Here is a 14,149-nt window from a genome sequence, read left to right as displayed (position 1 = left end):
GACGAGGAAACACTGGAGAACAATTTTACGATGCAAACTTATTGGACATTTTTCAATTAAAAAATACAAAATACTTATAAAATACTGTTTAAATAGAATTTTGCTTGAATCTTCATTAAAATAGAAGATCAATTTTCAAAAACATATCCAAAACTTTCAGAATATTTTCTACCGCATTTTCTTCCCATGACCCTCCCACTGGTCTTTATGTCTCTGGTGTTCAGCATTTTTGTAACATACCAAATAAAGTGCAAGAGGAAAAACACAATCAATTATCATAACACTAGATTAAATTTTATTTCCTGCAATTTTCCCTCTGTACTCCACAGTCTTTTCCTTTAGCTTACACTTGTAGCCTGAGAATTCTACATTTAGCCTTTAACGCGCATGCAGACACAGCCCACCCCAACTAAACATGCGTCAGCACTAACCGCAGCGGTTCAGATCTGGTACTCACCTGGTTGGGAGATAAAGGCCTGTACTAAAGCTGCCAAAGATCTGTACCTGGAAGAGAAGAGCGGCTGTCTCACAACAAGGGACAATTCAAACAGTCCGCCTTCCCCCGCTGCTCACTGAAAGGCCTCACTCGCACTCTGGGGGAAAACAGACCTGCCCTGCAAGTTGGGGCACAGGGCGGGGGCCAGGGGTGCAGCAAAGCACCATCAAACAAAATCCTCTTCACCTTTACCTTAAAGACCTACCCCAAAAAGGAATGGTTAACAACTCCAATTAAGAGATGAGACAATTATTGGCCTTTCCCACAACTGCTCAAAGCTGACAACAATTTTCAAACCTGTAGCCAAGGCTCAGAGGTGGGGCTTTGCCCCAGGGCACTCACGTTTAAAGACAAAAATGTGGAATGTCATCACAGAAGAAGGGAATGGAGAGGCTGCCCCTGTCCCCTGGGAGCACTCATGCCTTCCCCAGCCCAGCTCATCCATCCATCACTGGGTGGTCTCCAGTCACCATCATCAGTAGGGGGAGGCTGACTGATGAGGATAAGCGCCCTGGGCCGTCATCAACTTGGTCACAGGACGTATGTCACTGCCTATGCCAAGCACCCCAAGTGCCCATGGCCCCCATCTCAAGGAACACACATTCGTGCACAGTCAAGTGCTAGGTGAGGAAATTCTTTCCAGTTCCACAAAAAGGAACATATGCTGCGTGTTGTGTAATGAGGGCGAGGGGTAGAATTTCTAACCTCAAGGCGAGTTGAAAAGAACGATAACCACACTACTCCAGAAACAAACTTCCTTCGGCCCACGGTCCCCACCCTCACCCGGCGGGCGTGTGAAGCACGGGGCATAGGTCCTACCCCAGGGGCGCTGCTCGGGAAGGTGCGGGGCAGGGCCTGGGAACATGCAGGTCTCACCAACTCCCAGGGGCCACCCCCCCCCGCCCTCCCCGGGGCCACGCCTGCGGAAGCCCTGCCTGGGAGCCACGAGGGCCAGGCCCGGTGTGTGTTGTGGGGGGGGGGGGCCACTATGACCCCGGGCACTCGCCGTCCCTGGTGTGACACAAGTAAAGAGTGAACCCACATCAGCCGCTGGCCAAAGGTCTTTAACCACGGTTTCGATCCGCTTCACCACCTCCCGTCGCATGGCTGCTTCTTCAGGACAAGGGGACATGAAGTTATAAAAGTCAATGATTTCCTCATGAAGTCTGGTGGACAAAAGAGAAAACACACTCGAGTTACCGCTACAGTTGAGCCCGCGCTGCGCTCTTCTCTCCTCCGCGAGCACCGGGTAAAATGGAAGCCCTGCGGCAGACATCGCGGCAGCGGCCGGGGCCCAGACCGCGGGCCCATCCCACCAGCATGAGGTCAGACACTTCCTCTGGGCACTGAAGGCCGCGTCCACGACAGTCACTGTGGGGCCGGCGCTAGGAGGCCGAGGGAAGCCCATCCCTGGAGGCCAGAGTGGGACTCACACAGGGCCTCCCAGTCCCGCAGCGGCCCCCACGGCCGGAGAGGCCCTGCAGGCCGCAAAGCCTCCCCGGGGCCACCACTCAGCTGTCCTCCCCTGAAGGTGCCAGCCACCCAGGAGGTCCCCGAGCCAATGTGCATAGGGCGCAATGTGTCCGGCCCTCTGTTCCTAACAGAGATCCAACTGTAGCGTTCCCGGCAGAAGAGGGAGCTCTGAGGACCGCCTCGCTCACACCTCTGCCTCAGGAGCCGCCTCTCGGACCTTCTGACCACCCTGGGCGAAAAAGCCCATCCTGGGGCAGGCCAGGACTTGGGGAGGTCATTTTCAGGGCCAAGGACCTACACCAAAGACTCCTTCTGGCGGAAGGAAAGACCGTCATCCTTGGTCAGTCTGAACGATGAATTCTAGGGGGCCAAGTAATCTAATCCTGGGAATTAAAACAAATCAAATTCACCTGCTTCCACTCTAAAGTTTGATTAATAAAACAAAGACAAAATAAAATTTGCTCAATAACAACATAATGTTAGCTCAATAGCTAGCAAAACAGTCCACATACCAGAAGGGAAGACTTCTCAACAGGACCGATTAGTGTCCAGTGACAAAGGCAAGGGGCATCGTATCACCTCACATATTCTATCGGCCCTTCTCTGTCTCACCTGAAGTGCTGCCCGCACTCCCCAAAAATCACATGGAGCGACCATTCCTAACACTGTGCAGCAGGTCTGAAGGCGCCTGGAGGCCACTGAAAGCACGCACAGGACTCTAGGAGGAAATCAATCCTCAACACTTGTTCTTGGTACACGTGCAATACAATCAGGCTATCATTGGAACTTAAAATTAAGTTTACCGTGTTTAATTTTTTAGAAAATCCAGAAAAGAAAATCTCACTCAACCATGATGGTGATTCAGCCGGCCACGAGTCCAATTTCTATAAATCCAAAAAGGTTCTAAGTCATACAACATTAAAATGCAGCAATTTTTCCAAAATATCTATCAAACTCCAAGGTTTGGGGAGTAAAGCTTCCATCACTTCAACGGTCAGTAAGCACCAACGACACCATAAAGCATGGAACCACAGCCCTGCCGGCAGCTCAGCAGGCCTGCTTAAGTTTGAGACGTCACCTAAAATTTGCCACCGAATGGCCACATTATTAGCAGGACTCAATACATCAGGTTAGCGGATTAGTGCCCACACCAGGGAAGAGCCACAGGCGACCCTCCCTGTTAGCAAGGACATCTTAGGGGTCTCCTGTGTCAGTCACTGACACGGTGGAAAACTGTCCGGAAGGCAGAAGGGGCTCCTCCGGAGAAGAGTCTGTGACGTTGAACAGCCATCACCTTAGGTGAGAAGTTGGCTCATGGGAAGCACAAGGAACGCATGCTCTCCTACAACTCTCAGTACTGTCCTAGTAACAGAAGTATAAAGTTTAGAAGCAAAATAACAAAGATAGAGGCCTAATTAATTAAACAATCGGCCCAAAGTCATCAAAGAATACCAGAGCTAGCATGCTAAAACTCTATCCACATCCCACAAATTTAATACATTAAAACACCTTGTAAACAGGGCATACCAATTTGCCCAACTGTCACTGCAGGTCAGCAGTGACCTGCAGAACAGAATGTACCATCAACTTTCTTTTAAGCTGCCCACCCCACCGCCCCCCGCCAGCCTCCCAGGCAGGACTCCTGAGCCCAGTCACCCTCAACACACCAGGAAAGGAAGGAGCATGAAGGGAGGGCTTGCTGCCCGTCTACAGACATAACCCCACCAGTGGACAGTGTCAGTTTTATCTGATGTCTTTTGACTGGCTTGGGACACAAGGAGGGGCTGCCGAGCATTTCTCCCCTGCCCGTATTTCAGGAGAGATGAACAACGAGGTCGAGGCATGCCCACATTCCCAGAGCAGGAAGTGGTGCCAAGTGGAACACACAGGCCTCCTGATTTCAAGTGTCCTGTTCCGCCAATAAGATGTGCTAACAACACACCTGTCTGAAATGTGTATTAAATCGGGCCTAAAAGTGACCTGCTGTAACAAGTATTAGATAGAAAGTGTATTTTTGCTGTGCCTTCTGGGACTAGAAGGGGCACTCCCGGCCGACTGGCTGGACAAGAAGTCCCCCTGCTGGCCCTTCCTCGAGGCAAACAAAGTTCAGCGAGGCACCGTATGACTCCAGGAGCTGCCCCAAGACCAGGGCGCTCTGGGGTGTGAGGGCACCATCAGCCCAGAAAGACACAGGAAGGTCTAACCATCGTGACATCTGGGCGAACCCCAAGAGCCCCCTCAGCTGCCTGCTCCTGCTCAGTGGGCTCCTCAGGGAACCCTCCAATAAGTAAGGAAGCATCAAGGACTGGGTGAGGGGCAGGAGACTCGAGCAGGGAGGGGACGGCTGCCCACCCTGGGAAGAACGGCGGAATCAGAGTAGGTTCAACAGAACCCACACCGGACAGGGGAAGCAGCACCCCTGCCCCCCACACCCTTCCCGAGCACGGTGTGGGGCTCACAGCTCATTGTGTGATCCCAGCACCAGAACAGTGCTTGCTCATGGACAGCATGTGACCAACGTGAATGGATCAATCAAAGCACGTTTTGGTTAAATAAATATTTCACTTATGAGCCTGTCAATTAAGATCTACATTGCCCATAAAATATATTCCAACTTCACATCCCAAACAGTGCTAAACAGTTTGCATCATTTTACTCAACACTAATGTTACATGTAATTCTCATCACTTTAAGAAGCTGCATTTTATGTTTCCGACAACATACTTTCACAATTAAGCGCTATCAACCACATGCCCAACTGCAGGCATCAGCTACAACATAGGTCATTTTATGAGTCTATGACTTCCGATCCTGAATACACCCACATGTTCAAGTCTCCAAAGCGGTTCATAGTTATGTCCATAATCATTTATGTCTACACGATCATTACTGCTCAGAAACAAACACAAGGAAGCTCACTCTTCTCACATATCAAAACCTCAAAGGCATTTCACAGCTGACAGCAGATCTACATAAAACCACACTGGTCTCCTTCTCCACAATTAGCTGCTACCTCATAGAACTCAATGTCAGCCCACCAGAGTCAGTCTCCAAATCTTCCATGATAATTTCTATGCTGTGACCATCACAGAAAAATCTCCTCTACAACAGATCACAGAGGTGGCACCTCAAAACCAACAGGAAACTACGACTATTTAATGGGAGGCCCTGGGACACGGCCTCATGTGGCAGAAGCTGGCTGTCCACTAGGATGCTGAGGGGCCCCTCCAACCTCAGGTGGCCAGCGAGCCCTGGCGGGGGCTGGCAACATACTTTCTCAGAAGGTTTCTTAAGGGAAGAGAGGCCCACATGACCCTGAGAAAGGCCCCCAGTGTGGAGCAAGGAAGGTAGGCAAGGAAAAAGGATAAGCCCATCATCTAGACTGCACCACCAATGTTCCATTACTTCTGTTCTCTGTAGCTAAACCAAACCCTGATGCAGGAAACTGAAGAACACGGTGTGAGACTCCTACCTTGTTCTACACTTGAAAATATAATACAGATGCAGAGTTGAATTTTTCAGGTGAAAAAAATCAAACAGAAGCTAAAAACCACAGGAAACCATCCACTATTTTGGGCTTGGAGGAGGCTTTTCCAGACTCCAATATAAAATGACAATCATAACACAAAGACTGAAGAACTTTATCCAAAAACATGCTGAGTGTAAACAAATTAAAAAGCAAATGACAACTGCACATGGCAGAAATATGACAAATTTGACTCTGCACAAAGACCAGGCCCTGGCCTACTCTGGGGTAAGCTGATAATTTATAACTTCCGGGACCCTCTGATGGGAGACCATGAAACACACACAGGAATCCACAGCGCATGCTCACTGCAGGACCTCTGGCCGTAAGACATGGTCCCACGTGAGACATGTCCACTCATTAAGAACGAGGAAGATGTGTGTGCGCTGATAAGGAAAGAGCCCCATGACAGACGGCTGGTGCAGAGACAAATAAATAAAGACATGGCCCCCCCTCCATATGAATGTCTGGCCCATATATGCACCAAATACATAAAAAGGTCTAAAAGGCCACATGCCAATGCCCATGGCATTTCCCACCGAGGAGAGCAGGATGGGCCGGCGTGAGAACACTCCACTTTCTACTACAGATACTTCTAGACTGCTTGAGGCTTGTTTGTTCTTTATAAAAACGTGCTCATCCTATACATTAAAAAAATAAACAGGAAAAAGTCAACTGCATTTTAGATGACAAGACTGTGATTTTTATATTGTTTTTGCTGGTGTGCATTTTCTAATTTTAATGAATATAGATTCCTTAAAAAAAAAAAAAAAGATCGAGTTAGTCAGGCTTCCAAACCCCTGATGCCTCTTCCCATCTGCCTCACCCAAGGCAGTGAGCTCCCAGAGCAAAGCTGGCTTGTGCGGGTCTGGGTTCACTAAGCAGGCCCTGAGCAGACAGCTGAGGGGTGCACAGGTAGCAGGTCGGCCGCAGGGAGAGGAGAGTAGAGCCATGTGCTCTCCAGCAGGGTGCAGCCGACACAACTTGCCGTGGGGATAGACATGTTCTGTGCTTGGGGCTACTGAGCACCTGAAACGTGTTACTGCAGCTGAGGACATGGATTTTTCATCTGACTTAATTTACATCTAAATAGCCACGTGTGACTAGTGGTCCATCTGAGAAAGGCAGCTCTGCCTGCTGCTTCCTCAACTTCACCTGAGACAGGCCAAACCTAACAGAAAGCAGACAGGGGCAGCCCCACGAGAGCACACTTCTCGAGCTTCTCCAGAACTGGATGCAAGGGCCCTGTCCCCTCCCCCAGGTCCTCCCTCTTCTCATCCTGCAGGCCTGGGAGCCCACAACAACAGAAGCGGCCCGCTGTGGATAAGGCTCACTTACGGGGCTCCACCACCTGCACAAACCCCCCACAAACAGGAGGCCAAGTGGATTAAAAACACACTACTGCAAATAATGCTGCAATAAACACAGGGGAGCACATACCTTTTCAAAGTACTGTTTTCATTTGCTTTGGGTATATACCCAGTAAAATTACTGGATGATATGGTAGTTCTGTATTTAATTTTCTGAGGAACCTCCGTACTATTCTCTAGCGGCTGCACCAATTCACGTTCCCACCAAAAGTGCACAAGGGTTTTTTCTGCACATTCTCGCCAACACCTATTATTTATCTTTTTGATACTAGCCATTCTGACAGGCGTGAGGTCCTATCTCATCGTGGTTTTGATTTGCGTGTCCCTGATGAGGAGTGATGTTGAGCATCTTTTCACGTGTCTCTTGGCTGTGTGTACAGACAACATACGGAAGCAACTCAAGTGTCCACTGACAGATGAATGGATAAGGATGCAGCACACATATACAATGGAATCTTAGCCATAGAAAAGAATGAAACTTGCCATTTATAACCACATGGATGGACCTAAAGGGTATTATGTAAGGTGAAGAAGTCAGATAAAGACAAACAGCATACGATTTCACTTACAGGTAGAATCTAAAGAACAAGCAAATAACAAAAAAGCCCAAAAATGGACTCATAAACACAGAGAAGAAACATGGTTGCCAGAGGGGCAGGGGGTGGGGGACTGAGTAAATAAGCGAAAGGGATTAAAAGAGACAAACTTCCAAATTATAAAATAAGTCACCAAGAGGAAAAGTACAACACGGGGAATGCAGTAACACTGTGCTGTAGAGGGAAAGATGGTGATCACACTCCTCTGCGGGGAGCGCTGGGTGACTTAGGGAACTGTGTCCTATGCCTGGGAGCAATGTGATGCGGTATGACAACTATACCTCAATTAAAAACAAAACACCTTCTAATAGGTCTTGGGACTCTCTTTTCCAAACTTCCTCTAAAATGAACATTTTAAAATCTTGGGGCTAAATGTGGACAGAAAGAGCCATGTGTGTCAAAGCTAAATGTAACAGTTCTTGATGTAATTTAAACACATACTTACTGCCACATTTACAACACTATGCTTTAATGGCTTAACAAGAGGTTAGTAACAATGGTGCCTGATTAGGGCATTTTCCAAAGAAACTGATTTAATTATGGAATTGAGCAAAGACTGTTCTTCTATCTTCACTAGAAGGCACTAATATGTCTGAAATTGGGATGCAATTTTCAATCAATGGCTGGGCATCAGATCAGTTCAAAATTAAATGTTTTCCTTCCTTCAAGGTACATTTCACAATGGTGCATCTTCTTTGGTCAGCTGATCTCTACAGGAAGTTGTCTATACAAAGTTTGTATTTCTGACCCACAGAAACGACAATTTCAAATGGTTCAACTTTCTGCATGCAATGGCACCTCAGATTCAACAAAAAAAGGGATTAGAAGTTGGCCCCACAGCATGTTGGGGAGGCAACAAAAGTATACGCCAGGACCCATGAAAATGTGCGGCCCACTCCGCCACTCTCCAGCCACAGAGCCATGAATCAAGTCAGGAACCTCTGCACGGCACAAACCTCCTCCTAAGCCAAGAAGCCAAGTGTACACACTGCTGGGGAGAGAGAATGCTGCCTGTGGAGGCGTTTCTCATCTTAAGTAGGTCATCCACTTGGGCACGCGCAGTGGGGAAGGAGGTCTGCTGCCCTGTGTGCAAGAGGAGGGCTGCGAGCCACGGGGGGGCGGACACGGCACACCTCGGACGTTCTGTCTCGGAGAAGCGGAATGCGGACACTCCAGCAAGGCGACGGCCGGTACAGATCAGGTGCAACTCAGATTCGATCTAGGAGAATCTCACATTGACACATCACAGTGGAGCAAGCCCTGAATGATTCATTTTCTGGGTATTTTAAGATGGAAACGGTGAGACCAGTTTGCAGTAAATTTCAGTTTTAATCATGAAAGTACTGGACTTCTGAAGCATTATTTCCCAGTGTATTTTTAAACTAAATAGAATACTAGAATATAAAGCTCTGTGATAAATGAGAAAGACGTTCCTCACCTACAATTGCTCTCTGACAAGAGCCCAACCCCATTCAAAAGGTAATGACTGCTCAATTTTTAGTACATTTCCCAAATTCATTTCTGCTTTTAGTACCAAATAATGAAGGTCAGCAACATTTTAGTGTCTATACCAGCACCCGGTGTATGGTTGCTATAAATATTTATGAAACCCAACTCCATGGGCTATTTTAGAAGGTGAAAGATGTATTATTCAGTTAGCAAACCAAACTATCTGATTCACAGCAAATAGAGCTATTGATGAATACACTGCAGGAGGATGATTTTTGATTTTAGAAGCTGAGCTGGTGGGCTTCCACAGTTCTCAACTTTGTCTAACTCTGAATCAGAGCGAGGGAGGCGGGGCTGGTTCTGCAGGCGCCACAGGTGAGCGCAGGACTTGGGTGTCCAGCCCCAGGCAGAGCCGGCCCCCTACCCTTCTCCCAGCCCCAGAACCATCTGCAAGTGGCCCAAAGGTGACTTCTCTGTACTCACCAAGGAGGATGGGAGGATGCACTGCAGCAGGTAAAGGGAAACAAAGAAACAAGGGGCCCAAAGTGAAGACAATGAAATGTATTTTAAATAAAACAGCGTGGGAAGAAAGGGGGCAAAGGAAACACGCCTGATGGTGAATGATGCTGTCCTGAGGGGAGAAGCACAGGTGGCTTTGTCTGCGCCCCTAGATTTTAAATCCCACTGTTTCTTCTAAGGAAAGCGATAGGGCAGATTTTATGCATCATTTTCTTAGGGGAACAGGGAAGGCAGATGAACACGTGCATGGCCTCCAACACGCCTCCAGTTTTCAGCACCTCAACCTCTAAACAGGACCTGTGCTCTAAAGAGTCACCACGTTGGACTTTCCCAGCTCCCTGAGATCTTAAACCCTGAACACTGGTTCCCAGGGCCCCTGTCCCTATGGTCCCTGTCCGTACTGTTAACCGCAGGTCCCAGTTTACCTGAAACATCCCCCAGGAACTTGGTCAATTCCAAATGCTAGGGGAAAACCAAGCTTTCCATTACAATGAAAAATGCAATAGAAAATACTAGAAACTATCTTCCACTGTTAATTTATTCCATCTCCCCCCCCCACACACACACTCTTCTTAAAACCTTCCAAAAGCCAGTGGTTTCTCAGAAATTGGAGCTCCTTCCCCTTGGCTCCACAATGTTCACAGTCTAAATTTTTGCCCAAAATAATGCCTTAGTCAAACCATTTGGAGTTAACCACTGGAGTGGTATGGACGTTAAAGCATGTGCTGATGGACGTGCAGGGGGACGAAGGACTCAGTCCCCACCCCAAGCGACAGGCACAGACTGTGAAGACGCAGGTGCGGACTCAGACCCTAACTGGAAAGAATGGGCTCTTAAGCCCACGGCAAGTGCAGACATCCATGCGGGAATGGCTGGATATTTCTATTTTCAGGCGTGAACAATCCCCTATAAATTACCCATGTATTGATACAGTTAATGAACTAATTACAAATCGTTTTTATTTATTTTTAATTATGTTACAAGGAAATTAATACCTGCACCAATTACTTAGAAAACCTTGAGAAGACCTTCAAAGGTTTATTTTATTTTTTTAAATAAAAGCTCAACAATGGAAGGAAAACAACTGAAACTGCAAATTAGAACCCAGTGTGTTTCCAGAAAGTTCCCTTATGTTGTTAATGTGGCAGCTGCCCTGCCAGGCTCCCATCAGCCTGCTTTCAAGGCCTGCCCATGAGCAGCTCTCCATTCCAAAGACCCTGTGTAGGTTTCTCTCCAGAAGGCTTTGAACAAAGCTACCCTTGCAAGTGCTTTTAACATGTTAATGGAAGAGTGAGGCCCTTGGGGAGAAGCTGCTACAAGGGGAGGAGGCTGAGAGCAACAGATAGGAAGAGGAGAGTACCTCCTTGGGGTTGGAGTAGGCAGGGTGGGCTGGGAGGGCACAGTTGCTGTGGGGCAGGGCAAGGCCAACCTGGGCTGAAGAGGCTAAAGCCATCTGAACATTCACAAAACAGCCAGGTCAGAAGGGCTCTACAGTTTGGAATCATCAATGCTACTGTAACTCTGGTCCATGCACATTCAGCTCCCAGTAAAAGTGAGCTCTCTGTCCCCTTCCCTCTAAGACCCCTCCTGGGATCAGTCACTTTGAACCATGGTGCAGGTAGAGGTTTGAGAGAGTTTCAGAACCTAAACTGAAGGACAGCAAAGGAAAGGACCCTCTTCTGCCTTAGCAAAGCAAACCCAATCACACTGCAAGTGCAAGAAAAGGCCCTGGGACCACTCAGAAGCCAGAGAACCACAGCAGTCTTCTCTTCCTCCCAGAACAGAAAGAACCTACATACCAGAAGCTTGTAATAAAGCTATAACAAACGTCCTTAATTTAATGCATTTCTTCTGAATCTACTGCTAGAGAAGAAAGGACGTTCAGACGTGGCTTCTAGAGAAACTCTAGTGAAGCACCTGGGAGCATCCTACAGACCAGAATGAAGCTAACCCAGCATTTCACAACCTGAGTCAACAGTCCAGTGGTGGAGTTAGTACTACTCAGAACCATTTTGCATTACAACCCCCAAAACCACTCCATGATGCAAGGACAGCTGGAGAAAAACAGCTTGCTTAGCACGTCCACAACCCACGACCAAAGGGGCAAAATGACCAAAGGACTCAGTCTCCTGACGCTGGTGTCCTAGAGAGCCCACAATGCAATCTAGGACCCTCAATCCTATGGATGCGCTCACAGCCAGGAGAGCTGCTTGGGCAAGGAGGGGCCAAGAAGGTACCTTCACTGGGCTTTCTCCTGCACTGGCTCACGCTCGGCAGCAGCAGCACAATTACCAACCACTGCAGCTCCCCGGAGGGTGCTCAGAGGGAACCGCATGGCTACATCGAAAAGCCAGGGTCCCCAGTCTTGTTGGCTAGCTCAAGCAGCTGCATCATTTTCGAAATGAAAACAGCTGTATGTTCTGTCGTCTTTCCAGAGATCCCTACCCTCGATGGGAAGGTGACCTGGGATAGTCTTGTGAGGAAGATTAATAAGAGTCTGAAAACATTACTGTTCTGGGGAATGCTACACAGTACCAGATCCACATTACCAGAATTTTCATTAGAGCCTCCCAAACAGTCTTCAAAGCAAATGCTACTGTCTCCATTTTACAGATGAGAAAACTTATTCTTCAGGCAGATGGTAAGCAGCCCAGGATCACACAGCCAAGACTCAGAGCCAGAGCTGTGTAGCTCTGGGACTTGGGGGTTTAGCCACAGAGCTGGGAAGCCACACTCAAGTGACCCGACATACAGAAATATGTGCAGAAACTCACTGTGGGTCCCTTTACAGAGAGTGGAAAGTTGTAAATAGAAGTCTATTTAGAGAATCACGTATATCCACATAATATTTTTAAATTGTTTAGAAGAGCTTTTCGATGACGGAGGAACCACTTACCTTGAATTAAACAAAAGCAAGATGGCACGTGTGTGATATACTTAGAGCAGCATTAAAAACCAGACAGAAACACGCTGAAATGGTAGCGGGAAAATTATGGTAACTTCTCTTCCGTTTTTCCAAATTTCTTCAATAAGTACATTATTGCTTTTATAATCATACCCCCCCCCCCAAAAAAAAAAAGCATCACTTCAGCTTTGTTAATTGACACCAACTTTACCTCCAAAGGTGACAGGGCAGACCTCTCTACGCTTGTGTTAAGTCTCTGGTCTCCTGCCTCTACCTTAGGGAGCACACCAGCAGGGGCATTTTCTTCTGGCTCCGTCCCAGCCCACGAGTGAGCCAGGCCCTGCACCGTGGAGGCCTAGGGGACCCTACTGACGGCTCAGCGTCGAGGTCCAGCAGGCTACAGGCCCCTTCAGCCCTGAAGTTCTGACCCTAGTGCCACCCAAGCCACTGGTTCAGGAAGTGACTCCAGACTGCAGCATATGCTCCCCCCACCAGACAGGGTTCCCAGAAACACGACCCCACAATCCAAGAAAATCCTCTGACGATGCGGAAAAACGAGCCCAGAGACTTGTCTGAGGAAGGGGGTGTTCTCTCAAGTACCCCAACTCTCTCTGGCCACACCACACCAGGTACAGCGAACAGGCCTTCTCTATGGTGCCTGCTCTCATCACAGGCCCTGCTGCCAAAGAGCTGGGCTGAGTAAGATTCTGAGGCTATATTTAGACTCGACAGAGAAAAGCCCACAATTCGTTGGTGAGCGTATCGTATCAATATTCTTCTTATTAGCTGACATTTACCACCTGCTGGCTCTGTCCAGGCACTGTAGGACACACCTCAGCGAGCATGACCCCGATAAGCACCATCACCACCCCTTCTCACGGAAGGCTCAGCAGTTAAACCACCAGCCAGAGGTGTGCGTCTTGCATAAAGGGCTCAGGCAGGGCAGCACCTCTACTGTCTGCCCAGGCTGCTCAAAGCACTCCCCGGAGCCTCCTCCTTCCCACCAACCACCCCGCCCTGGGGGCTTCCTGCAGACCTCTGGAACCTCCACACTCCACCGCCACCTCCTAGAGCTGCTCCGTTCCCACCGGCTGCCCGCCTCGCCCTGACCACTCAGTAGGTATCCAATGCCAGACATGAAGAATCTCACTTCTGGTGCTGTTGTCCTAATGGGACAAGTCGTCCCAGGGCCCCTGATAGAGGATGGGATGTCACCAAGACTGGAAAAGCACCTGGGAGAGCCCGTGGCCAGTTCCATGTGGCACGCAGACATGCACACGGTGGGCACTCATCACCTGCCAGATGCCGACACCTCACAAGAGCCAGGGCCATCCCACACGCTGGTGCATTCACATACCCGGAAGTCTACTGTAATGAAGCTTTCTCACTTCGCTGTATCCAGCATGTGTATAAAGTTCAATTTACACCATCAGAAGAGTAAAAACTAATACAACTTTTAACTTTCACGCACTTACTTTTCATTCAATCAGCCAGGATTGTTTCCATTTAGTTTAAAGGAGGAAACAAGTCATTTGCACCAATTCTCCAGGGCCCATACTAGACATGGCAACTTCTGCAAGGCTCAGGAGAGGGGTTCAGCACTCACCAGACTCCCAAGGCCCCGCCAGATGACCAGAAAAAAATTTTAAGAATAAGGGACAATAGTACTGGAACGCTGCCAAAAATTGAAAGGAAAGGAAAGGACTTAACGGATCCAAAGGTTGAAGTCAGTATGGAAGCGTGGAAAGCAGATGCAACCCCTCTTTCTACAGGTATTTCCTGCAGCCCTACTACGCAGCTGGCACTCTCCTGATA

General features: G+C 48.4%; 1 protein-coding gene across 2 annotated transcripts in view; it reads right to left on the bottom strand.

Annotated features, from left to right (window-relative positions):
• TENT4A (terminal nucleotidyltransferase 4A) overlaps nucleotides 1–14,149 on the bottom strand; it is a 45,874-nt gene that overhangs the window by 17,346 nt on the left and 14,379 nt on the right. For both annotated transcript variants that reach the window (XM_006735703.3, XM_006735702.3), the window contains exons 2-3: nucleotides 1,539–1,662; nucleotides 458–504 (exon numbers count right to left, since the gene is read on the bottom strand). In XM_006735703.3, the coding sequence (XP_006735766.2) occupies nucleotides 458–504; nucleotides 1,539–1,662 (171 nt within the window). The remainder of the gene's footprint in view (nucleotides 1–457; nucleotides 505–1,538; nucleotides 1,663–14,149) is intronic.

This window comes from Leptonychotes weddellii, chromosome 7, assembly GCF_054177405.1.
Source record: "Leptonychotes weddellii isolate Sample4059 chromosome 7, ASM5417740v2, whole genome shotgun sequence".
Classification (NCBI taxonomy): Eukaryota; Metazoa; Chordata; class Mammalia; order Carnivora; family Phocidae; genus Leptonychotes; species Leptonychotes weddellii.
Note: the sequence above shows the minus strand (reverse complement) of the source record. Positions and strands in the feature narration are given on the sequence as shown.